General features: G+C 40.3%; 1 protein-coding gene across 2 annotated transcripts in view; it reads left to right on the forward strand.

Moving 5' to 3' along the window:
• Positions 1-17,679, forward strand: part of TLK1 (tousled like kinase 1) — an 82,373-nt gene extending 64,694 nt beyond the window's left edge. The window contains exons 14-22 of one of the 2 annotated variants that reach the window (XM_068407349.1): positions 288-369; positions 657-748; positions 835-924; positions 1,684-1,853; positions 3,657-3,792; positions 6,343-6,454; positions 6,745-6,852; positions 11,977-12,123; positions 17,602-17,679. In XM_068407349.1, the coding sequence (XP_068263450.1) occupies positions 288-369; positions 657-748; positions 835-924; positions 1,684-1,853; positions 3,657-3,792; positions 6,343-6,454; positions 6,745-6,852; positions 11,977-12,084 (898 nt within the window). In that variant the 3' untranslated portion in view covers positions 12,085-12,123; positions 17,602-17,679. Of the gene's footprint in view, positions 1-287; positions 370-656; positions 749-834; positions 925-1,683; positions 1,854-3,656; positions 3,793-6,342; positions 6,455-6,744; positions 6,853-9,303; positions 11,188-11,976; positions 12,124-17,601 lie in introns of those variants that run through there. The other variant, XM_068407348.1, reaches the window with a different exon arrangement.
• The last annotated feature ends 7,124 nt before the right edge of the window (positions 17,680-24,803 follow it).

The raw sequence follows: 24,803 nt of genomic DNA on the forward strand, positions 1-24,803 counted from the left end.
TTCTTAGCCTCTTAAAAATGGGGAAAAATAACAGAAAGTTTGCCAGAATTGACTGGTTTGACAGTGGTGTTGTGATAGCATCTGTATGATAAATAGTCAAAAGGTACTGAAATTGGCCATGTTGTATGGTTGTGCCATAAAGTTGCACATGGTGTAATATTGTTCAGCATCTTAGATATTGCTAGAAAAAGAAAACTCCATTTGAGAAGTAATACTAAGAAGTTTACATTTTAGACTCTATTTGTATACCTTAAATAGAATTAAATGAATTTTTTTTTTCCCTCGAGGTTTAAAGATCATCCCACGTTGAATGAACGGTATTTGTTACTCCATTTACTTGGCCGAGGTGGCTTCAGTGAAGTATACAAGGTAGAGTGTATTGGGTCTGCTAAATCTAATGTTTGAGCCATATACATTTGTGCATTTAATTTTGGGGGAGAGGGAGGAAATCTAAATAAGCAGAAGGATCGTTATGTGGTATACTCTTTAAACACTGGTTGAACAAAGTTTGGTTAACCCGTGGAGGGGAGGTAGCATTACAATAGGCTTGTCAATAGACTTGTGAATTACATGCCAATTGTTTTCCTCTCTTTATTGGGTGTTATTTTTATCATCTTTGGTTATAACTTTCCCATATTTGTGGGTTTCTTTTTTAGGCATTTGATCTTTATGAACAAAGATATGCTGCTGTGAAGATTCACCAGCTTAACAAAAGCTGGAGGGATGAAAAGAAAGAAAACTATCACAAGTAAATATTAATGACTTACGCTTCATATGTTAAATTGAATAGCATTTTATTGATTGTAGAAGGTTAATGTATCCATCTTCTTTTAGACATGCATGCAGAGAGTATAGAATACACAAAGAACTGGATCACCCCCGGATAGTTAAACTATATGACTACTTCTCCCTGGATACAGATACGTAAGTACATAAAATGATACATTTTCTAGAACTTAGCGAGGATTTTAGTGCTGTATATTAGATAAACAGAAATGAAGAGTATTTGAACAAAAGTAATATGTTCTTGCTTTCAGCCAAAGCATTTAGGGTTTCCTTAAGGGGACTTAAAAAAATCCCCACACTAGTTGCAGAATTTTGTCTCAGCTAAATATTGCAGGCCTTCTATAAAGTGATGAAAACGGTGTTTTGCAACACCTAACTAGCAAGCCCTACAAGATGTCCTGACGGTGAAAGGGACATGCAGTGCTGTGATGTTTTGGGGCAGAGCAAGGGCTGCTGCAGGGCAGCTCTGGAAGGCTGCTGTACCTTAGACAAGTTTCCAAGACTAAATAAATAACATCAGGAGTGTTATTAGCCTAAGTGTAGCCCATGGTCACTGGGCTGCACCTCTTTGCATGAAATTGTGTCACATCTTAAGGGATAGTGAATATATTTTTTTGTTGAGAAACGTGCGTACATAAATAAGGGTTTTTTGTTAACTTAACCTCTCATCAGTATGGATGCATTTTCTCTTTTGGTGAGTATGAATGTTCTGATTGATGTCAAGTTTCATAAGCGAATAGTTATGCCATGTGTTCTGTTAACAATTTCATTCATATAGTTTAATATTCAGACAGCCATTCTTAAACTTGCCAGTATCAAACTAGGTTGTCATATCTCTGTTTCTGATTGACAAGTTTGATTCGTTATTTAATTTCATCTCTCTGAATTCTACCATAGGTTTTGCACGGTGTTAGAATACTGTGAAGGCAATGACTTGGATTTCTATCTCAAGCAACATAAATTGATGTCGGAGAAAGAAGCTAGGTCCATTGTAATGCAAATAGTAAATGCACTACGGTATCTCAATGAGATCAAGCCCCCTATTATACACTATGATCTTAAACCAGGTAAATGAGGAATGATATGATTGAAAATGTCTTTTTTTTTTTTTTTTTTTTTAATTCTCTATTTTGTAACTCATGCCTGAAAACACCAAAATCATCTTCTGTATGTCAGGCTTATTGTAAACAACTGAAAACCTAGTTTTATTGCCAAAATCCTGTCTTTTTATTGGAAGAATGTTTGTCATAACTTTTCTACCTTGTATTATTTTGATTTAAATTTGTAGGAAAAAATCATATAGCACATAGATACATACATTGGTATTTAGCAATATAAACAGATAAGATCATTAGTTGGCTCAATCCAGTCTGATCATTGTGGAATGCTGATATGTAAATAGTTTTTCTCTTGTATATTTCTTAGCCTGTAAAGAATTGTCACGGTTTAAAGCTGGGCCAGCTATTAACCAGGTGGCAGATGCTCTCTGTTAACCCTCTCCCCCCCCCCAAGGGAAAGGGAAAGGGAAAAGGGAGAGAGACTTATGGGTTGGAAAGTTAAAACAGTTTTAATAAACTATAATAATGAAAAAGAATATAATAACAATAATAATAGAAATAACCAAATATATACAAATATGTACAAAACCAAGATCAAGAGCTTGGAAATCCTCCTCAGGCAGAGTTGCTCCCCCCAGTACAGGCAGAGGGGAAAAGGCAGTAGCTCCACCCAGCACGGGCAGAGGGCAAAATGCAATAGCTCCCCTGCCATCACACCTGCAGGCTTTTAACTGGAGATTTGGCAAAGCTGGTACCAATCAGTGGGAGACAGGAGGGCCCCTCCCTCCTGGGCCCCACCTCCAGGAGGCAGTGGGTTAGTGATAAGCAGGAAAGTGAGAATGACATGTATGGGATGGAATACCTTGCCGGTCAATCCCGGGTCACCTGCCCCGTCCACTCCTCCCTGCAGGTACAACCCCCTTCGGCTCTTCACTCGTAAGCAGTGAGGAATTTAGCAGTGACCTTGGTTTCTCTAAGACTAATTGGCCTGGTTTGGGCCAAACCAGGACAAGAATTTAAATAGATAATTGATCACTTTCAGCATCCCAGCATAAGCACTTCAAAACAGGCCTTTACAGAAGTTTTCTTCACAATGAATAATGAGCATTGTCATAAATGATGTATTCTGTCTTGAATCCATGGCCTTTGTTTTACCACCTTGCATGAATGATGCTTGTATTCTTAATGTACTTTAATCTGCTACACTTCCAAGCGTGGAGTTTGCAATGTAACTCTTGTGCCAGCCTGTTTGCTTGCTGCTGTGTAATAAATTGTTCATATAGATTTCTCTCATATTATGGAGTTGTACAGAATGTATTCTTAGTCTCTTTAGGTTTTATTCTCAGAGGAACTTCATCAAATAACTTTTCTATCAAGAAATTATTGTACAACTTGAACACACACGAGTAAGATTCGTTGTATTGCAGTAACTTCTTGGCATGATTTTGTGGCATATGCAAGCCCTGAAACATGTAGTGTAGGATTTGTTCTGGGCAGAAAAATATGCGACTTCATTTTAACTGGTATACTGCTATGTTTTGGTGTTTCCTCACTAGATTTTGGTGTTCCCTCACTGTCCAGCCAACTCCCAGCTGAGGGAGCCGTTTCAGATGATGATGATAACCTAGAGCGTTCCTGAGACTGCACTGAAATGTGTCATAGTCAAGTTACTCTAGACTTTAGGATATAAAGATGATGTAAAGTTGTCACTTACCCCTCATAAAGTTAGATGTTCCTGAAAATTGAACCTGGTTTTGAAAATAAAGCATTCTGTTAGTTGTTTTGAGGTAATTTTTTTTTTTTCCTGGATAGGTAATATCCTTCTTGTAGATGGAACAGCATGTGGAGAAATAAAAATTACTGATTTTGGCCTGTCCAAAATAATGGATGATGATAGCTACGGTGTGGATGGAATGGATTTAACTTCACAGGGAGCAGGAACTTACTGGTAATGCCTGGTTTGATTTTGCTGTTTAGACTTTGGGTCATTGTTCAGATTTCATAAATGCTCTCTCGTAAAGCCAATTTGGAGAGAGAGCTAGGATTAAAAATATTAACATGAATGAAAAGGTTTTTGTGCAGTACTGTGAATGTTGATATTCTCAAGTGTTAGAATGGTAACATAACAAGTAAGATAAGAGAGCATGAGTGTGTGTGGCTTGGTTTTTTATTTTATATATATATATATATATATGTAAAAAAATGTGGAGATGATCATCATGATTTAGAAACATGTTTTCCCTGAAGAAGCAGGTGTTTAATCTTTGGATGCAGGTGGTTGAAGACATTTGACAGAGCTATGATGATTAAGTGTGGGTGCTTAGTCCTTGGAAATCTTAGAGCAGGGATTACCAGCAGATAATGTCCTTAGGACAAAAGAGTATTTACTCTTCCATCCTAAAGGTTAATGACAGCTCAGCAGCTGTGATGTGTTTTTTGTGTGCACTTGCATGCTTGCCCAAAAACCTGAAGTTTTAGAGCTGCCTACAGAGCAGGAATGACAATAAGCATTTCCTTGCTTACAGAAAAGCTATTTCTAGAATTTGCTCTCTGAAGGTGCAGCTTCTTCATGGCACAGTAGCTCTTTGAGCCTGGGTGCATGGTAGCTCTGTCAGGGTGGGTGGAATAGAAAGGCTGTATTGGCCAGGTTATTACTTCTGCATTCATTAGCTCTTTCTCTCCTCATTCTGCCTGTAGCAAGATCAGAGTCGGGAGCTGAAACCTAACTCTGAACAGAGAAGCCAGCGTCATTCCCATTTGCTCTGCAGTTTTTCCCATATTTGGAAGTTGCACATAATAAAAGTTTTTGCCTCTTTCTTCAGAATTTTTAGAAAAGAAAACACACATACTCCTGCATAAATGCCAATGTGCACATGCTGTGAAAAGACGATTATTCAAGTTGAAGCATTTTAGAAGTGTTAGGTTTTTGCTACTCTTTTTAATGCTTTACCTATTTAAACACCAATTTAAATTTTTTATCATAGGAATGTATCTAAAAAAAATTTGACATTTGGATTTTGTCTAAAATGCCACAGGCACTAGTGGTGTTGTAAACTAAGAGATCAAAAAAGGTCTGTGAACATTATAGGTTCATGATGAATCTCTGAGTTTCTAATTCACACTTTTTCTGAGCCCAAAATCTTAATTGAAGAGGGAAATATTTTGAGTAAGTTTGAGGTGGGGGGTGAGTCTGTTTAGAGCAGATTGCACAAACTGTCAGCAGCCTAATGCTGGAAGGGATTTCCTCAGTCACTGGGTCCAGTTACCTGCCTTTCCAGGCAGTTGGGTCATGTAATCTCTTTTGTAAACTTACAGACATTTGTATTAAATTTAGTTAGTGTTTTGTCCCCAGTAATCTGATTTGAAGTGTGTTCTGTAACCTCAATTCTCTGATCATTAGAAACCTAATCTTCTCATTTACAGACTGTGTTTATTTGTGGCCAGTTTATACTTGTTTGTTCCTGTGCCAACACTGTCCTCCCTGAAGTAGGTTATTACCTTTCCTGGTACTTGCTCCTTGGTGTTTTTATAGCCTTCAGTTTTTTTTCCCTGAACTGTAGGCTCTTCATTCTTCAGATCATTTTAGTAGCTTTCTTTGCACTTGCATCACTTTAAGCTCATTTTTCTTGAATGTTGTAATCAGAATTGTACACAAATATTCCAGAAGAGATTTTGTGATACTGTGTGAAATTAATATTTGTGTTGCATTCTTATATCATTTTTCTGCTTATTTCCATTTCCACAAATATTTCTTCAAAAGCCACCTTCTTTTAAAGCCTTATATGCTATTAATGAAGGAAGGTCTGGTCTGTAGTTACTGTAATAGTTTTTAGGCCTTTTTCAATTTTATATATTATAGTCAATAATACTTAACTGCCCACATATTGATATGTTTGGGAGGTTTTGTTTGTCTTTTAGAGGAGGTTCCATTTCACCAGTTCTTTTGTAATTTGGGAATGGCACAGGAACTTCCTCAACTTTCAGTTCTTTAAGTATGGCTTCCTGCAGATTATAGGAATGGAAATAGCGATCACCTTTCTCTACCATATACCCCTCTGGTTAATGTCATCATTCTTACTAAAAGCTTAGGTAAAGGGTCTTTAAGCCTTATCTGCATTATCTTTGATTCCTAACCAGGCCTTGCTGTAAAACGCCCTACATGGCTTTCATCTTTTCTTGCTCTGATAGAGGAAAGTTGATATGCAACCTAGGATCCCAATTTAAAACAAAGTGATAATTAGTGATTTAGGTAAAGAATGTTAGTATTTGTGCTTGTATGAAATAGACCCTCTGTTGGACTGACTGATTATACAAAAGACTGTAGTGTCAGTTTTGGTGGGTGTGCAAGGTGTTGGAATGTGGGTTGTAAGGCAACTGTACAGTTGTCAAAAGGTCAGAGATGTGTACGTGAAGTGTTTGTATAATTTTATATTTGAATAAGTTCTAGGGATGGCATACATCTACTTGCAGACACTGAGATGCATGTTTTGTTTTCCAGGTACTTGCCTCCAGAGTGTTTTGTAGTTGGCAAAGAGCCACCAAAGATTTCTAATAAGGTTGATGTGTGGTCGGTTGGAGTAATTTTTTTCCAATGCCTTTATGGTAGAAAGGTAAGGAAAATGTTGTTTGAAAATCTTAGAGTTTTAGTGTACATGCCTGTTTCCAGTAGGCTGTGAATTACAGTCACGAAGATATGAATCTACATGGAAAATTACTTGTGTTACGTTTTGGTGGTGTGCATTGACATTGCAAGAAATGTAGAAAATCTTGACTGATTTTTTATTTACAGAATGGTTAGTAGTTTGTGTTAACACTGCAACAACTTACTATAGCATAAATATTTATGAAATCAAAGTAGTTGGATAACTCTCATGAGGAAAATAATGTGCTTATTTTTCAGCCATTTGGCCACAATCAATCACAGCAAGATATCTTACAAGAAAATACAATATTAAAAGCCACAGAAGTTCAGTTCCCTGTCAAACCTGTTGTAAGCAATGAAGCCAAGGTAACTTTTCATATGATCTCTGAGTAACAGTTAAAACATTCATCATAAAGGATTCAGCTATAAAATTGCTGCTAACTTAAGAATGCTGTGGGACATAGTAACTAAACACGTAGGAAAACATAATGGAGAACTAGTATTTTGATGTTTTTATTTATGCAAACTTATTCTGGGACTTCTCAAAATCGTGTACTTCAAAGCAAGACTATATGTATATTCCAGAAATTTGCAAGCGGTTTTAAAGTAGGCCGCCTCAAAAATTGTCTGCTTTGCTTTTTCCCAGAGGACCTTATGTGTCTCACTCAGGCTGTCTCACTGGAAGTTCTTGTGAAATAACTTCTGCTGACAGTAACAAGCTCTTTCTGAAAATAGTGAATGTTATCCTCTGCAGCCTTATTGGCTTGAAGAACTATTTGCCTAACAAATACCTGGAGGATATGCCTGCTAACCCTCTTCCCCTTGAAAGGTCATAGTATGTGTGTGCTAACTCAAAGCTGAGTTTAGAAACATAAGTTCTTAAGAATCTATAAGGTATGTTGATGCTGGTTCAGGAAATAAGACTGCCAAAATCTGTTGATCTGCCACAAAGGTGTGGATGGCAATGTTTCTTGTATTTAAAAATCTTGTTTTGAAACATCTGTATTATCAAACTCATTTCCACAGACTAGCTATTCAGAAACAGATTAAGGTGGTTTCCCAAATGATTGTTTATATCCCTGTCTTTTAACTTTGCGTTTCTTTGTCATTAGTAGTTTTTATATAGAAGATGTTGGGCTTTTATATAGAAGATGTTGGGCAAGAGTAGACAGTTCAATTGGAGAATTGGCAACTTATTTTATATTCTCTGTGTATTCCATGTTCTGTTTGTTTGTTTGAAAGACTAAAATAAACTTTCAGTGTTCTCCACTCTTATTAACGTTGTCACGATAGCTGTAAGAGAGGGAGAAATTATTCTCTGGTGGAAATGCTATAAAACAATTTCAGACTAACTTGTAAATTCAGACTGCTTATGATGACTGTGTAGAATCCAAATTGTCTTTCAGATTTATAGGCCTGGCAGTTGGAAAAGAGCAGCTTGTAAACTGAAATTCTGATTTGGAAAACATGGAGGTGAAATAAATACGGAACCTGAAATGACATTGTTAGTTTTCAGACTGTAACTGTCCTTTGATCCTCCTCACTTTTTCCTATTTTGTGCAATGTTCTCCTTTGCATCACAGTAATGTGTCTACAGTGCCACAGAAGCATGAAGTACTTTAGACACGATCTGTTACTCTGAGGATCTCGCAAACAACAACTCTTCACAATTCATTTGTTATGAAGGATTTATTGTGAAGAATTTGGTTAAAACTCTGTAATGTCCAAGAACATGTGAATATATATTAACAGATGTGCATGATTTTTATTTTGTACCTTGTTCATGCTGGACATGTAAATGATAGAAGTAAATTCTAGCAGGATTCTCTGGAACTTGTGTCACAGATTTTTTTTTCCTTTATTCTCCAGTTTTTAATTGGAGCAAAGAACAAACAGCTGAACAGATTTATCAAAGAAAAGATATGTAATTCTTTTAAATTAAGTTCTAAATTAAGTAATGATGTGCTAATCAGTTCTGTAGCAATAATAAGGATTTTCTGTCATTAAACGTTGAAGCCCAAGCTCTCAGGAGACCAAATGTTCTGTGTATGCTAGACATAAGACTTGACAGAAACTTTCACCGCAAAATGATTGGCATACGTCGCATGGACCTAAATGTAGGACAACATAGCGTCTCAAGAACAGTCCTGAAGCTAGATACAGAATTTTTCGATTGATTAGGTATTTTTAAGCAGATGGGATTTAGTTTTTTCTGGGAAAGGAGCTCCAGCTTAGGTAATGGTTTCTTAAATAGTCTATTAGATATTTAATGCCTATTGATCATGGCAACCATCGTGGTCAAATTTCATGTTTTGCTCTATTCCATGATGGCACATGTGGTAATGCCTGCTTTCAAAGGTCAAGTAAAGGTTGAAATTCTGTCCCCGCATTTTCCACCTACTCTTCATCTATCACACAGCTGAATGGTTTTAGAAGCTCCGTGGAGCTCCTTTCTACTTTTTCAATCCTCTGACACTTGCTTCTGGTTTTTACTAAGCTGTTCGGGTATAACACGTGCAGAATTCTAATTGTGTGAGTTGCTAATGTTTTACTTGTAAATATAGTTCCTAAACATGGAAATACATATATGACGTGTGATTATTTGAAGCCTGTTAATTTGCCAATTTTTTTTTTCCCCTGCTGTGGTGTTATACTTTTCATTGGGCTCAGTAGTAAAATGTTACATTATCATTTGATTTGAATTACATAAGAACAAGAATTTGTTTAGAAACTAGTTTATCCAGGAGGACATGCATACTTGCTTGTAAGGAAGCATTATTTGGAATGGTATTGTCACATTTTACATTTCTTTTCTAGGCCTTTATCAGACGCTGTTTAGCATACCGAAAAGAGGATAGATTTGATGTCCACCAGCTGGCTAATGATCCTTATCTTCTCCCTCATATGAGGAGATCAAATTCTTCAGGAAACTTGCATATGACTGGGCTAGCAGCATCCCCTACACCACCTACTTCAAGCATTATTTCATACTGAAATTTCTCCAGCTGATGAATGGCATGATACCTTTGTGTAGTTTCCAGATGCAGACTTGAGCTTGAAAGCATTTGAGTGTTTTTACACAGGACAAGTTTGATAACTGTGTTTTCAGACAGAAGTCCTCCTACATAGTGTCATTTGTATGATTGGAATGGATCATGGACTGTGAATAAATGTACCCTTCTGAGAAATACCTTTAAGCATTGAAGGATGACACTACCTGTTACACAGTAACAGGTATACTGTGTTTAAGACTGAAGAAAAGGTTTTTAGTTTTTTCTGGGGAACATTGTAAATAATCTTTTTAATACTTAAAATACATTTGGTTGATACTGGAAAGTTCTAACGTGAAGGGTGGTTTTTCATTATTTAACTAAAAAGGGGTAGTGAGCAAATTTGAAAACACAGGAAAAATACCGTGCCTGGTTATAAACTAAATAAACTGCCATCTGTCCAAGACATTGATCTTTTGAAACCAAAGTAAGGAGTGTGAGATGGTCAAAGATATGTTCTGTATCAGATTCCTCAGATAAAATTGCAGTATTTTATTTGGCAACTCAGGCTTGTACCTCCAAAAATGTGGTGGTGTTTCACTGAATTTAGATTGGAAGGGTGATATGGAATTCCTGGTACTTGTTTCTCAAATCAATCGCTAATTTTGAAATCTGCTCAATTTTCTGAAAATACTATACTTGCTGTGGTATTGAAACTTGTGAAACTTTCCAGGCTTCTGATAAAAGCAAGCAACAGTATGAAACCAAATGCAAACAGGTCATGTATAATGTTCTATGCAGGAATAATGATAAATTCCCTTCTAGGTCTATTGTAAATTGTTGTACAGATGTCACATTTTCAGTTAAATTTCAGCAACTTATTCCTGTACAAATGTTTAAAGTATGGCTTTTTCTAATTGGATATTGTATTTTTTTTAAGTCTCCCTCAAGGCGCTTTTAATTGCTGCTAAATGACGTTGCTTTTACTTTTGCGAAAGAATCAAATGACCTCCTTAAGGTGCAAGTCAACTGTACGTTATAGAGAGATTAAGAGTAGGTAATTCATTAACAATCAAGGCATGTAAAACATCTGTGTTGGCAATATACAGTACAGTTCTTTAAGTCAGTTTATTGCGTTCTCAACCTGCAGAGCGCATTGATACTAGATGTAGAAGTTGCTCATGGTTATCCTCTATTTCTGGAAGTTCCTGTCAACAAGGAAATGTTTCTTGTGGCTTGTACAGATATTTTAAAATGTGAAACATTTTCTAACTGCCTTGTATGGTAGAAAGTTATTTTTCAGAACAGTGTATCTCTCTCCCGTTCTATTCTTTTTACTATCCCATTCTTGATGCTGAATACATATATGTAATTTTGTCCATGTTGCAGAAAAAGGAGGCTGTATTACCACAGGTTTTCATTTAGTATTGTACAGTTAAACTGTTGCTCTTGTTTCTGATGTTGCAAGCCATTTTGTTTTCATTGTATATAAAGAAACATTAACTGTCTCTTTAAGATGCTGCTGAAATTGTAGAGAATGTAGCCAAAACAGTAATAAACAATGACAGTTGAAATTTCAAGGTTTTCATGGGGTGTTTCTGCATTTCAACGAACGGCAAATCAGCTAACTTAGCTATTTAGGCAAACTCTCTTTAATTGCAGACAAAAGGCCAATAATAGAATAATTAATTTAAGTAACATTGGAGGTGAAAGGGGAGTATTCCATGAAACTTAAAAGGTTTGTCGTAATGAGGTAACCAAAACACCATTTCACTGAATAGACCTCACAGAAACAACTTTTAAGTATTTGAGTGGGTCCTTCTAGAATTCTTTAACCATGAAATAAAATTAGCTCATAGAATAAAATTAGACTCAAATAGTGACTCTTTCTGCATTATATTACACCAGAGTACTGGGACTGCACCCTTTTCACCCTCTGTAGCGTGAGACTGACTGCAGGGTTCAAGGAGAACGTGCCATAGCTGTAGGCTCACGTTAGATTTCATTCCTTCTTATTCTGCATGTGTCAATATTGGAAGTTAAATCAAAGAATGTTTTGCCTAAGGAAAAGATGTAGGATTGTGTTAACTGTATTTTTATTTATCTGGAATGTCTTGTGGTTACCCCTTGTAAAGGGAAGTTTGGCAATATATTAGAGAGCTACTTAAGTAACTGGAATTTTTACAGCTACCTAAAAATAAGGGGGTTTATGCATTGCACTAATTATGTACAGACTTGTTTTTCCTGTTGTTAGCCTCTGGGAATAGGCTGTTGTGGCTGAATACGTGACACTTACTCCAGCTTTACAAATACACATTTCTGAAACCTAAACACTCACTTTAAACAAAGTTCCATATAGAAATACATGAAAGAAAAGGAGAGTCACCATCTCATCCTTTGAATCAAAAGTTGTGAAACTTTTTACATCCAATACACGCAGTTGTGTTTGTGTTAGCATCTTACAGTACTGTTAATAAAATTTTTGTATCCCCATGTGTAGTCATTCTCCGGTTACAAGAAGACGTCTGAGTTAGTGTGTTTGGTGCCTCGTATTCAGCAATTTGTGCTTGGGATAGAAGTACCCTTGAGGCTGAGTCCAGAAGCCTGAATTACTGCTGCTTGTGGAGGAACGCTGATCCACTCTTAGGTAATTCATGCATTGGTTTTTCAGTCTGTATTTCATGCACATTTTACTAATTTCATCATGCGTTGTTTGCGATGCCTAGATTTCCTAAGCTCTCTTCTCATTTAGCAGCAGGTAGACAAAAGGAATGAGGTTAACTTCATCAGGCAGTTTTTAACGAACCTTGGAAATAAAAGGCTTCCTTTAAATTCATAAATACTTTAAATTTCTGCATTTACTGGAAGATACTAAAATACTACATTGCTGTATAATAAAAAACCTTCTACGTATGAAACAGAAGTGACTGTAAGAGAAGTTCTGCCTTTTTAACTATGATTATGGTGCTACAGGTCATTGCAGCCAGAGTTAACAGTGGTTGGCTTTTTTCTGGAAAACAACCAGGTTTTGGCACTATTTTATTTTGTTTATATTTGTACTGAAGTTGTTATTTCAGTGTGGAATGTTATTCAGCCTTAACTTGGTCTGTGCTGGTTGGTAGATACTGTTTTCATGGAGGCTAGTTAATATTTTTAATTTTCTAAAAAGTGCTCTTATCACTCCCAAGAAGACTGGAAGGGCATTGCGTTGCTGGCTGGCTGCCCAAGTGCTATTGACTGCACACACTATGGCTATGAGTGAACTGCTGCATAATTAGAGAGGCTTTCAAAAGCCCACAAAGCCGCCAGCCCTTGGCATGTGAGTCACGGGTGCGCACAGTGCCGAGCCGCTGCCCAGGGGTGCTCTGGGCCCCCACGCCACAGCCGGGGCTGCCCATGGCGGCCGAAGCAGGTGAGTGGCTAAGGTGTGGTTTAAAAACATGCCTTGGGAGTTGAAGCATCCCGGGTGCTCCTGCTCCAGCTTTGATGTCTTCCCAAGCACGAGGAAATCACAGGTCTGAGGCAGGGCAACCAGCCCGGCCAGGCCTGTCTTCCCCATCCCACAGCTCGCCTGGCCAGGCAGGACATGGCACACCCAGTTTGGGGAGTGCGTGCGGGTCCCCAACAGTGCTGCTGCTCCAGTCTTGCTCCGGATTTCAGCTCTGCTGGGGCTGAAGCTGCTCCTGTGGTGACACAGAGGAGCTGTGGCAGCTGAAGGCCCTGACTGGGCAGGTGGTGGCAGCCACCCCCTCACCCGCCGCCATGTTTTCTACAGAGGGCTGGAGCAGTGAGGGACACTGCTGGGGGGAAAGGGGCTGCCAGGAAGGGTGAGAGGTGTCTCTGGGACATCTATTTCTCTTCAAAGAGCCCCCAGGACTTGCTTGTCTTCTCCAGAACTGGGAGATTGCATTGGGAAGGGTGACTGGGAAGCCTGGCCCGGTGTGGGGGCCTGGGCAGGGTGTTGGGGCAGGGATGGCCTTAAACTTTGGAGGCAGAGTGGTAAGAGAGTCTCCCAATTTCAGTGTCTAGAACACTTCAGTCTCACAATTGTTGTTGTATTTTTTTGCTGTCAGAGGGAGGACTCTGGTCTCGCAGGTGAGCAGGTGGCAGCATGGATTGACAGTGTTTCACCGTCATGGTCTCACACAGTGTGCCTGCCATGTCTGCTGCCACGTCACCGGGGCAGGGCACTGTCATTTCCACAGTCGCAGCGTGATCCTGCCGTGGGCTTTGGGGTGTAAATACCTCTCCCGAGGCCTGGAGCATACCCAACTCCAGGCAGCTATTGATTGTAGAGTTGAGGGCTGTGTTGTGTTTGTAGGAAAGATAAGACTGCAAACGTTTTCAGAGACATAATGAATAATCCAGCAATTCGATGCCTCTGTGACCACAGACTAATTAAAGCAGTCTAATAAGATAAACAGATCTCCCCCTGAGTCAGCCTGGCATTACATACCTGCCACCTGAGGTTGATGTGTTTCCAGGTGCCCTTTCCACAAACAAAACAGGTTTTACTTGGTCCTCAATGCTTACTAGGCAAGGATCCCTGAAAAACTCAGTCTCTTCCGGTACTCAAGTTTACTTATATGCTGACAAATTTGTCCACCGTATTCTTAAAGATGCGCATCAGTGGAGGCTGCATTACTTACCCAAGCAATCTACTCCAGTTTTTCCTAGCATCCTGTCTTTCTTGCTGCTTATTAAGCTTATTATTTCCAGTCCTATGTACTATGGCATGACAAACAGTTCCCTGCCACATGTAGTACACGAGCTTTGCTTTCTGTGCAGCCTCCATGCATTTCATTTTGAAATTCGTGCATGTTTCTTGAGTATCCTTTGGAGTTAAGATTATTATTCTCTGAACAAGTGAGGTTCTTGAATTATTTATTTCAGATATTCAACTCCTAACAGACTGTTAGGGAAACTCTTGCTGTTGAAGAAATTAATTTTTTCTATTTGGCTCTAAGTAATTGAGTCACTTTGTGATCTTTTCATTGTGCTGTGTTTCCTAAGCCAGTAAAATTCTGTGCGTAAATCAAGGGAAAATCCTTTCCCTGGAAGTCTTTATTTTGTATCTAGTGTCTCTAGAGCTAATCGGATATCATTAAAAAATTACATGATGTTTGAATTTCAGAATACCCTTGTGCAAGTCTGTGGGTATCTTCTTCCATGCATCATTAAAATACGCACAGTGACTTCCTGTTTAAAAAGTGATGGAGATCAAAACCACATTTGCTGTGTCCTCAGAGGATGTGCTACCATCAAACCAGCAGGTCAGGTAGCAAAGTAAGGTGTTTTCTTGCTCTTGTGTGGAAGCTATGCCATGGTAGTCAGCAGAGCACAACTCTGCAGCCCAGTGAAACAAGTGTTTCCTGTGAAGAGAATGCCATGGCCTCAGCCCCGAGTCCAGTACTGTTTCTGTTGTTCAGCAGTTGTGCTTTCAGTGTAAAAAACATAAGCAGTCCCTGGACATCACCCTAGTGTTTGCTGTTACTCTTGGGAAACCTGTTTACACATACACAGGGTTCAAATCAGTTTTGCAGGTGGCCTGGGGCTGTGGCTTCTTGTTATTTTTAGTATTGGTGCAAACGGGGGTTGCGTAATTGCTCCCTTCACTGAGACTGGAAGGACGGTCCTTAGCACAGTCATTGACTTCAGTAAGGTCTGGGGGTGTCTATAGCTCAAAGAGGCACGAGCATGATCCAGTGCTTCAGTGCTTAGAAGTGCCTGTCAGCACCTTGCTGAATCAATATCCTAGTTTATTTTTTATGTTGAAATTCTGAAATATTTATAGTTCAGGACAGAAGGAGAGGGGTCTTTATGCACTCTCAAACCAGCTGCTTCTAAATATTGTTCACTAATAGAGAACTTGATATTTTAAAAAATCAATTGTATGTGGCTTTATAAAAGGCAGTATATTATGTTAAATACATTAGCTGTATGTATAAGCGTAGGGTTTCTTTCTTTTTTTATGATTCTAGCTTAAGGGATAAAAGTGCCACACACATCTACAAGCTGAAGGCTTGTATATAATATATGCAAAGATGATATTTCCGCTTATAGTATTCCTATGTAGGATCTGGCAATATGTGTCCTCTATTGCCGAAATGCCTTTTAACCTGAATTTATATATTGTCTGCACACCTTTCACTGCAATGGAATAACTGGAACTGGGGCTTGTCAAGAAGGAGACACTGTGATGCTTAAATATGCAATTGAGTTTGTGGATTAAAAAAATAAATAAAGCCCGAACATGAAAAATGGAAACTTGAGAAAAGTTTGTTGTAGAAGGCAGTTCATATGGGATTTTCTCCTCATATGAGTAGGTCTTCTGTTCCTTCATCTGAACTGCTTTCAGATGGCATAGTCCTTTGATATTCTCTGGTAATTTCTGTGCATTGTTGCAGATTTTGTCCCCATACCCCCTGTCCTCTCACCACCCTCCAGAAGCCATGCTTTGGCTTTCCTCCGTGCAGGTACAGCACAATGATGTGGATGGTGCGAGGTGACTTCCAGCCACCCAGTGCTTCAGCAAGCGATACAAATCTGGTGTGCAGCTGGGTGTTGTGAAGTGACATGCTAGGTAGCTGAAAGGTAGCAGTGGCTTTGGTATGTCTCCCATTGCTTGGCAGTGCTTAGGTAGTGGCACTGCTTCTACACGTGCTCAGGGCTGTGAGGTAGGCAATGAAGCAGAAGCAGAGCAAACACATCTGCAGCTTTTCTTCAGGTTCATATTCCAAAACCTCAGTTGCTTTATCACACAGTAGTTACAGCAATTTTTTTTTTTGTATACAAGTCAAGACCAGGACATCTTTCTTCTTTTTCCATGCACTGCAGCCTTTCCCCAGCCTTCCTGAACCGTATGAGCCTTCACTGTACAGTGATACTATGAGTGTGTTGGAAGTCTGCAGTTCAAAGGAAGCTTTAATGTTGCAGTCTCGTGTCCTCTGCTACTGCACATGTGTGTAACCAGGGCAGCACAGGGTCAAGTTATGGAGACTGTATGTTGAAGTAGTGTCTATACCCTCCTCATGGCTTTCCTTCCCTGCCCGGCTGTGCTGATATGTGTGATACTGATAACCAGCCTTGTGCCCTCTTCCCTTCCTCAGGGCTGTGCATAGGCCTTTTCCCTGCTGAGGGAGAAAAGGCAAGTATCTATCTTTCACAATTGACAACTGTGCTACATTTAGACCCACCGCCCCTAATTCACACTCAAGTAAGAGACAGTGTGGAGTCCATCGGACTGGACCTTTTGTAAGGTCTCAGACATATCAGGAGATCCAAGTGCCTCTTCCAGCCCTCAGACATTGGCCTTGCAACTTCTGGAACAGCTGGGCTGGTGCTGTGTCCTGGAGTGCTCCAGCATGTCACTGTGCAGCCATATTCCGTGATGTATGGAGGACGCATTCCTGAAACGTGCAATCGTTAGCAATTAGATGGATAGCAAAGGTTCCTGTAAGAATCAGTGTAACAGAGGGGTGATATGTGCAGGGCCTTGAGAAATACTATTGGAATATACAGGCATGTATTTTGCAGCATGAGCACTTTCCTGTTCATATCCCAGTAATTCTTCCAGACAAGAATTCTCAATGGTGCGAATGCAAGACAACAACAGAGGAGATGGTTTCTTGTGTCTTAACCTGTTGGGACATACTTATGACTTTAGCAGGCCTGGAAGGAAAGCTGGAGAAGGGAGCTGACTCCCCCTTAGCATTGTGAGAGCTTTGCAGGACAGAGCACCAAGAACTGTGCTGCTTTGTGCATGCATAAGCAGATCCACTAGATCTTCGCTTGCCTTCATTGGTATAACAGCAGTTTCCACTAAAGATGATGGGACTAGCAAGGACTTAAAGGATTCAAAGAAGTAAAACATGTTCCCCCATGCTCCCAGATTTCTGTCTCATCTGCCCTTGAGCTGAGCATGACAGAGACATGGGACCTGCCAAATGGTTGCATACATGGAGCTGACTTAGCAAGAAGGTGCAGCTTCTTTCCTTTTCCTAGGTTTGTCCCTCTAAACAGCCACATGAAGAGTTATTGCACAGCTTTGTACATTTGCATAATGGAGAACTTTCTTCATGACAAAAATAATCACCCTAACTAGTGCACAAATGGTTCTTTTCAGGCTTGCAGCTGTGGCTCAGTGGCAGCTGGCAGAGCTCCCATCAGCGATTTGAGCACTGAAATACCTTCCCTGCATGCCCTTCTATTGCAAAGCCAGGTAAGTAACATACTAACTGGCAAACTACACATGAACACTTGCCCATAGTGAATTTGGAGCATGTTATTCCGTTGGTTAAATGTCAATTCATGTACATTTATATGATACCATGAAATCCTGGTGTTGCTTGTAGGGTTACATAAGGATGTATCAGATGCTGAGCCTGATCTCATGAGTCGTCTTCTTAGAGCTGTCAGATGTCAGGACAGTTTTATAACTGAGCTCAAACACATTCTGAGCTAACAAATTAGCATATCATAAAGGTTATTGTCCTATCACCCAATTAACAAAACCTGTACCGATAACATAGAAGAATTACTCCTCTCTCATCCTTTATCATCTGTCAGAATTCCTGTGTTTTTAATGAACCTTGTTCTTGTCCACTTACATTAATACTGTAATATATTGGTAAAATGAAAACCTGAATACATAGGTAGCATGTTAAACAAAACATGGTCCTAATGGTGAAAACTGTAAAGATTGGGTTTTTTTCTCCTTATCTCGGAGACCACTGAGAGGAATTCAGCTGAATTACGTTGAAGTAGCTTTTCTATTTTGGGGCATGCTTTGATGTGCTGCATTAACATCAGGCAGCCATGTGAAGGCCTCCTTTTCTTTATTCAGTGAGTCAGGTCATGTTTTTCTCCTTTCAGGTTTTGCAAATGATTACTTAGGTTGCAAAGGATTTTGCTAATTTTGTGCTAAGGAGAGACACAGATGGGGCACAAAGATCATGGAGAAAAGCTGATACGAGCCATTCCTAACTGAAACTGTGGAAGAGCAAGCAGGAGTTGGCTAGGCCAAGCTCCAGATGGCTGGTGTGACTGAAATGACACTTCAGCTGTGCTCACTTAGATAACTTGCTGTATGTCCAGAATACTTTCAGACTCAGCTGCTATGCCCTGGGTGGATATAAGGTGAATTGCTATAATAGCTAGTGACAAAGTTTTACATTGTGTTTCATATTCAGATACACAGAAAGCAAGCCCAGAGCACAAGAGGAAAAGTAGTGGTGCCTGAACCACCACAACTTTATAAGGAGCACTTTGCTGCTCATAGGTCTGCCTCGGCCCAAAATCAGGGAGGTACATCAAAACTCAGCTTGCTGTTGGAGAGCTGCATGAGCCCTACTTGCCAGCAGCCCAGGGGAGAAGGGAGCACACGGTTTCCCAGCGCCCACTAGATGGCAAAGCAAGGTGCTGTATTCAGACTGCTAAACATCTGCTTTACCTGTCTGCACCTCGCACTGGTGTGACACAGAGCTTGGGCATGGCAATATCAGAGCAGCGGATGCTGTGACTGAGTGGTCAGGACTGCTCGTCCCTCTGGCATATTGGACCAGGGCTTCTCTGTCTCCTGCAGGCAGAGGATTTAAATACTAATGACACTAGTTTTCCTAGGAATTGGCATGGGGTATCAGCATTTACTAGCATTTGGCTGTACTTGGCTAGCTATTGATCCAACAAATACTAAGAGCAAAGTGTTTCTCTTACAGCTTATGTAAAGCAGGGAGGAATAGCTTGTAACAAAGAGTGGAGGAAAACTTACTGGTTTATACAATCTGTCTGACTTGGAGCAAAAGTCTTGAAATAAGAATCAAAGCTTCTGGAGTGAAGCTTGACTTCTCTTTGGAGTTCATGGCAGTATTGAGTTGTAGTGTTTGGGAAAAGGATCTGTGAAAGAACTTAACTCTAACAATCCTGAATTTCTCCTCCTCAATTTTTATGTTAAGCCCTAGCCTGTTATTAAGAAACTTCGGACTTTTAAGTGCTCGAATACTATAATGATGAATCTATAAAAATGCATTGATCGATACGTAATAGTTTGAAGCAAGATTCACAGAATATATTTATAAGTTAAAATGGCTGGAAATATTGTAATTCAGCTCTTCTCTCTGCTCTGGACTTTATTCTTATTACTGCCATTCTTGTCATTTGAAATGACACAATCACAACTCAGAAGCCTTTTTAAGTATCATTTTATCATTTTCAAGTCACACATTTCCTTGTGATGGTCACTGCTTATGATTTCTAACGTTATTCACAGCACGTTGTGCTGATAAAGGTGAGTTAATGATAGGAGGTAGTTCTAAACTAATTTCTAATATGGTGAAAGAAATAGTGATCCCTACTACAATATATACTCTGTAAGAGAGTTTTTAACTTAAAAAATATAATGTAGTAATTACTAATCCTAATAGCATGGCTTTTGTGTTTTAGGGCAATTGAATATCCTTTTACCATTAAAGATTTTGTTGTATTTTTGACACAAGACAAATATTTAATGTAAAAATTATCTGAGTGCTTCACATAAGTTGATTCCATTAGGGCGTGGTTGTACATTAGAAGTTCTATCTTAAAAATACTGGTTTGCACTCATTTGTGTGTCTGGGGGGGAAAATTATGTTTTCTAGCCTCTAGACTAATGTCACAAAAGTGTGAGAGCTATGATGTTCTTGGTCTTGGTCCAGGGTTTAATACCACTCGGTTTTACATTCCTAGCTGGAGATGTGGTTTTTGCCATCAACGTAAGCTAACCCAGGGCTCACCCCCGAGCCCTTCGCACCTACAGCCTCCCTCGCCAATGATCACACATCTGTGTGCCAGGTCTCAGCAGCTGGCAGGCCTGGGTGAAAATGCAGTGCTGTTTTTTGGCTGGGTTACTTCTCAGCCAGGACCGAGAGCTGACCCAAGGCCTCGGGCAGCCACATGGGTGCAGGCACCAGCGCTGGGAAGCAGGTGTAAGCACGGGTGGACATGGGGAGCAGGGGGAGAGGCAATTCTGGAAATGGCAGCACCTTCACTTGGTGCAGGACAGGGCTTCACTTTCAGCCTGGCTGTGCTCCCTTTAGAGCCTCTGGAGGAAGAGAGGCTTCCCCAGAGTCAGGCTTACCCTCACAGCTGGGCTTTGGTGCCCTGACTTTCCCTCAGAAGGAGACCTCTCTTAATGGGGGCAATTGCTGCCTACCCTACCAGTATTCTCAAATTTTCCTTGGGTAGACTTCTTGCCAGAGATTTTCTCCTTCCCTCCACAGTTGCACAAATAACTTCCTTCTCCAGGCGTGATCCAACAGCGTGCTGTATCCAGCTGAAACGACAGGGGGAAATTCAGACACAATGCAATAAAGCAACTGGAATTTGTTTGTCATAAACCCCAAAGGCATGTTCTCATTAAAGCAACAAGTTGTATCCAGCAGTTATGTTCTTTCATGTTTGCATTACACCCCTCTAAACTGCCAGAGATTAGTCTGCTTTCAGTGTTCTGTGGGTCTCTGCTCGGTTTGACAGGGAGGAAACTTTTCAGCCAGGGCTTGGAACAAAGAGCGTTCCTCCACACGACAGCTATTAATCCTGCCCTTGCGGGTGGCATGCTAGCTTCATTCACTGACCAAAATCAGTCGTGTTAAGAGGAGGGCAAGGGGGTGAACAGAGATTCTCTCTCACCTGACAGTCAGCAAACAGCAGAGATGTTCTGCAGCACCTGGCAAAAGCACCAGTAGGAGATGTAGGAAACATCACCCTGCACCAACACCACTTCCTGCAGGGCTCTCAGGTAGCTGGTTAGTTTAGTGTTTCTTTTGTGCCACCACACAAGTACTTGACCAAGCCAATGCTTTTTTTAGCATATGAGAGAGACCTAACACACAGTGCAGCACAGATTACAAAGAACCAAAATTTCCAAGAAACAACAATGATCACAGTAGCCACCACAGTGATCTGGGTGCTACCAGCATTTAAGCACTCAGCACCATTTCTGCATAATTATCTCTAGAGAGCAGGAGTTACAAAAACCCACCATCTTTTTTAAGTGTTTCCTGGTTTTCTAATTATCCCATATCCCATGGGCACGAAAGTGGTTATTCCTGTAGGTCCTGCATGAATTCAAGCATCTGAAGCTCATATCTAATTCTGCATCTATGTCACTAACCTTTGGACACCCAAAGCTGAGCCTACACTGAACATCAGATGCCTTTGTGCATTGTGACTAAGCAATTACGCCTGTTCTTGGCAGATACGTACTAATCCGGGATGCAAATGTAAAATGTTTTCATAAGTGCAATAAACTTGTAGTTTTGAGGGCAGTAAAATTCTCACTCAATCAATAGTCTTTGTATGTGGTTAGATTAATTAATAGTATTTCTGAGTCAAACAAAACCACTGATAAAGGATTAGCAAAGACTGATGCCATGCTAGGCAGCATGTTTGCATGCACTGTGCTTTTAGAAATGCTGATGACGTTTTGGAAATCTTCGTCTTCTGAGATGGAGCTTCTTAACACTGTGAATTTCTAACCAGACTTGGAAGGGAAAAAGGTGTTTGCTTCTCTTCTCCCTGCTGAACTGACCCATTCCCTCCTTTTAGCATTGGCTGGTGCAGAAATGCTTGTTTAAATCCCACCTTTCTCAAACTGGAGAGGTTCCCTCATGAATGTTTTGGACAGGTACATTGTACATGGTCTAAGAGTAGGCTTCCTTTTGGTGAGCAGAGAACTGGCTCTGGGGGCATTTTCTCCAGGGAGTGAGGGAGTGGGTCTCCTCTCTTTCTCAGCTGAACCCCTTGGTAGAAGACACAGATTTAGGGGGACTTTCTACAATCCTACTGAAATCTGCTAATAACTGGACTGAGTCAAGTAGTTAGAAATAGTGTTTGTTACCAGGTTTGTAGTAATAAACTGGTAAAGAGGTTAAAGTTAATCCCAAAGAGGGATGAATTGGGTTAAGTGCTTGACCGAGACTGGGGAGAGAAGATTCAAATTCCTGCAAACTTTGATGTTTTGCATTTAAAGAGAGAGAGAGAGAGAGAGAAACAGACACATATGTTAAAACATACACACATGCATATTGAGAATATACTGCCTCTGCCTTGTTCGGAGTAGAGGACCCTGTAGCAAGGACTCTCTCCACATGTTCACACAAACCCCACACAAGAAGCTGAGAAGTCAGCTGAGACCTCTGGACTTAGAGCAATGCCAATATCAAACGTAAGCCATTGCTTAACCAACATTTTTCACTTCTAAGGGGTGAAGTGCCAGCATCTTCTTTTTTTATGACTCAGGCAGCCAGGTCCTTAAAAATGTTGATCTTATAGGCAAGAAAAGTATTAGATATGGAGAGGATTACAACAGTGGAAGCAAACACTTGCCCTTGTGAATTCTTATGAACTATATTTAGAATTTAAATCCAAGCATAATTAAACAGTGCTAATGAGACAGAGGGACTTATCTTCATTTGGCGTATAATTGGTATCACTGATTTCCTCATTCATTTTTTCCTAGTTTTAAAGCCTTCTTGTTCCAGTGAGATTTGATGGTAAAAGTTACCCTGCAGAGAGAAAGTATCTGGCCTGGAGCTTAAATTCAGCTGGAAGCCTTTTAAGGGGTGCAGCTTTCTTGATAGCATCAATAACTGACAGCAAAGATACCTGTGAATGTGTAGCCAACAATCAAGCAAGGCACTCTTTTTGCAGTGTACCCTTGAAAAAATGCCATTTCACACAGTATTACAAAGACCGTAATGGGGAAGAAAGTCTCGCCCCTTGCTTGTAGTGAAGAAAACAAAACATGGTAAGAGTTTTAATAGTTGTAGGTATATAATCCACTACTGAGGTTTGAGTTCCTTCTCAAAATATGCTTCAACTCATCCAGAAATGTTAAGCTTGCACAGGAACTCATGGTGATATTTTGTGGTGGGCATACTGCAGCAGGTCAGGGTGCAAGATGGTAATGATCTTAGTAGCTCTGAGCCCATAACAAGTAGCAGCAGCATCTGCTACAGCTCTGCTCCAGTCGCTGATTTTATTGCTGAACAAAGGACAACAGCCACCTGCAGCAGCAGGGGCTGGACATTTTTTTTTACCTAGTCAAAGCCAGTAGAGAAGTGGGTGCAATAGCAAAGTCGAGTTTACCAAAGTCCCATTTTGCTTTTCAGTTGTGTCTTTGGTTGGAATCAGACTCCTTTTTATTATGTACAACCGCCTCAAATGGATACGAATTCTTGGAGGGTTTAGTCTACATCTGTTGCTGCAAACTGCAGCAAAATCAGCTGTTTCCTAAGCAGTGGCACAATAATGACTATGACTCTACATTTCAGTGCTGCCAGGTGTGCCAGGGTGCTTGTGCTTACTGGCTGACAAGGGTGCTCAGAAGCATGATTCACTTAAGACTTTGCTGTGCTTCACATCCTAGTGGGAGTGCCTGCAGCCAGCTGGAATCTGTTCTCAGTGGCTGCCGGTAGAATAAAGATTCTCCAAACCCTCCTCTCTCCAAAGTGACCAGCGCTAACTAAATGCCATCCAGCCACTGAGCCAAACCAGTTCAAAGAGGAGCACTACAGTGTCTGTGAGCAGGCTCTGCTGGATACGAAGAGGGTAGAGTGAGATGAATCCCACAAAACAGCAAATGTTTTTCATCTTGCGCCAGTAATTCAGCACAGGCTTATTCTTTGGGTTGCTGAACCGAAGACTTTGTTTTGTCCTTTTCTGGAAGGGGATTTGAACACTTCCCTGCTAAGACTGTTATGCAGATCAATCTGAGACATAGGAATTATTACAAGAATTTGGTCTAAAGTTCCCTTTGGTCAGTTGCACTGTACCACTCTGACTGTATCACCCACAGTAAATACCCCTTCCTCTTTTTGAGGCTGCCTCCTTTGACCACTTAGGGCTCTGTTGCTGTTCTAGGAGGTGAGACTTGCAGTTGCCCTTCCCCTTCATCACTGCCTAGCTGATCTATTCAGGTAGCTCACTGGCTGCTCATTCATAGTCAATAATACAGGCTTTAATTTTCCAGGGGAATAGACCATTTTAGAAGTTGTTCTGCACCCCCAAAAATATCTTCATCTGCTTATGTATTTCACAGAATGGCATGTCTGCTCATGCTGCTTTTTCACATTAATAGGTTCAAGGGTTCAAGCACTTAAGACTGCCTTGTGGTTGAACAGCAATGAGAAATATCATTGGCAATCAGAAGAACTGAGAGCAGCAGCAAGTACAGCTCCTCCACTTGTGAGCAGTCCAGAGCCACAACCACTTGTCCAGATGAAAAGATGCCCTTTTTCAAAAGCAAGATTTCTCTCTGACCAAGTTGTGAAACACAGGTCCTGACTGGCT

The sequence above is a fragment of the Nyctibius grandis genome, chromosome 9 (genome assembly GCF_013368605.1).
Source record: "Nyctibius grandis isolate bNycGra1 chromosome 9, bNycGra1.pri, whole genome shotgun sequence".
In the NCBI taxonomy this organism is placed as follows: domain Eukaryota; kingdom Metazoa; phylum Chordata; class Aves; order Nyctibiiformes; family Nyctibiidae; genus Nyctibius; species Nyctibius grandis.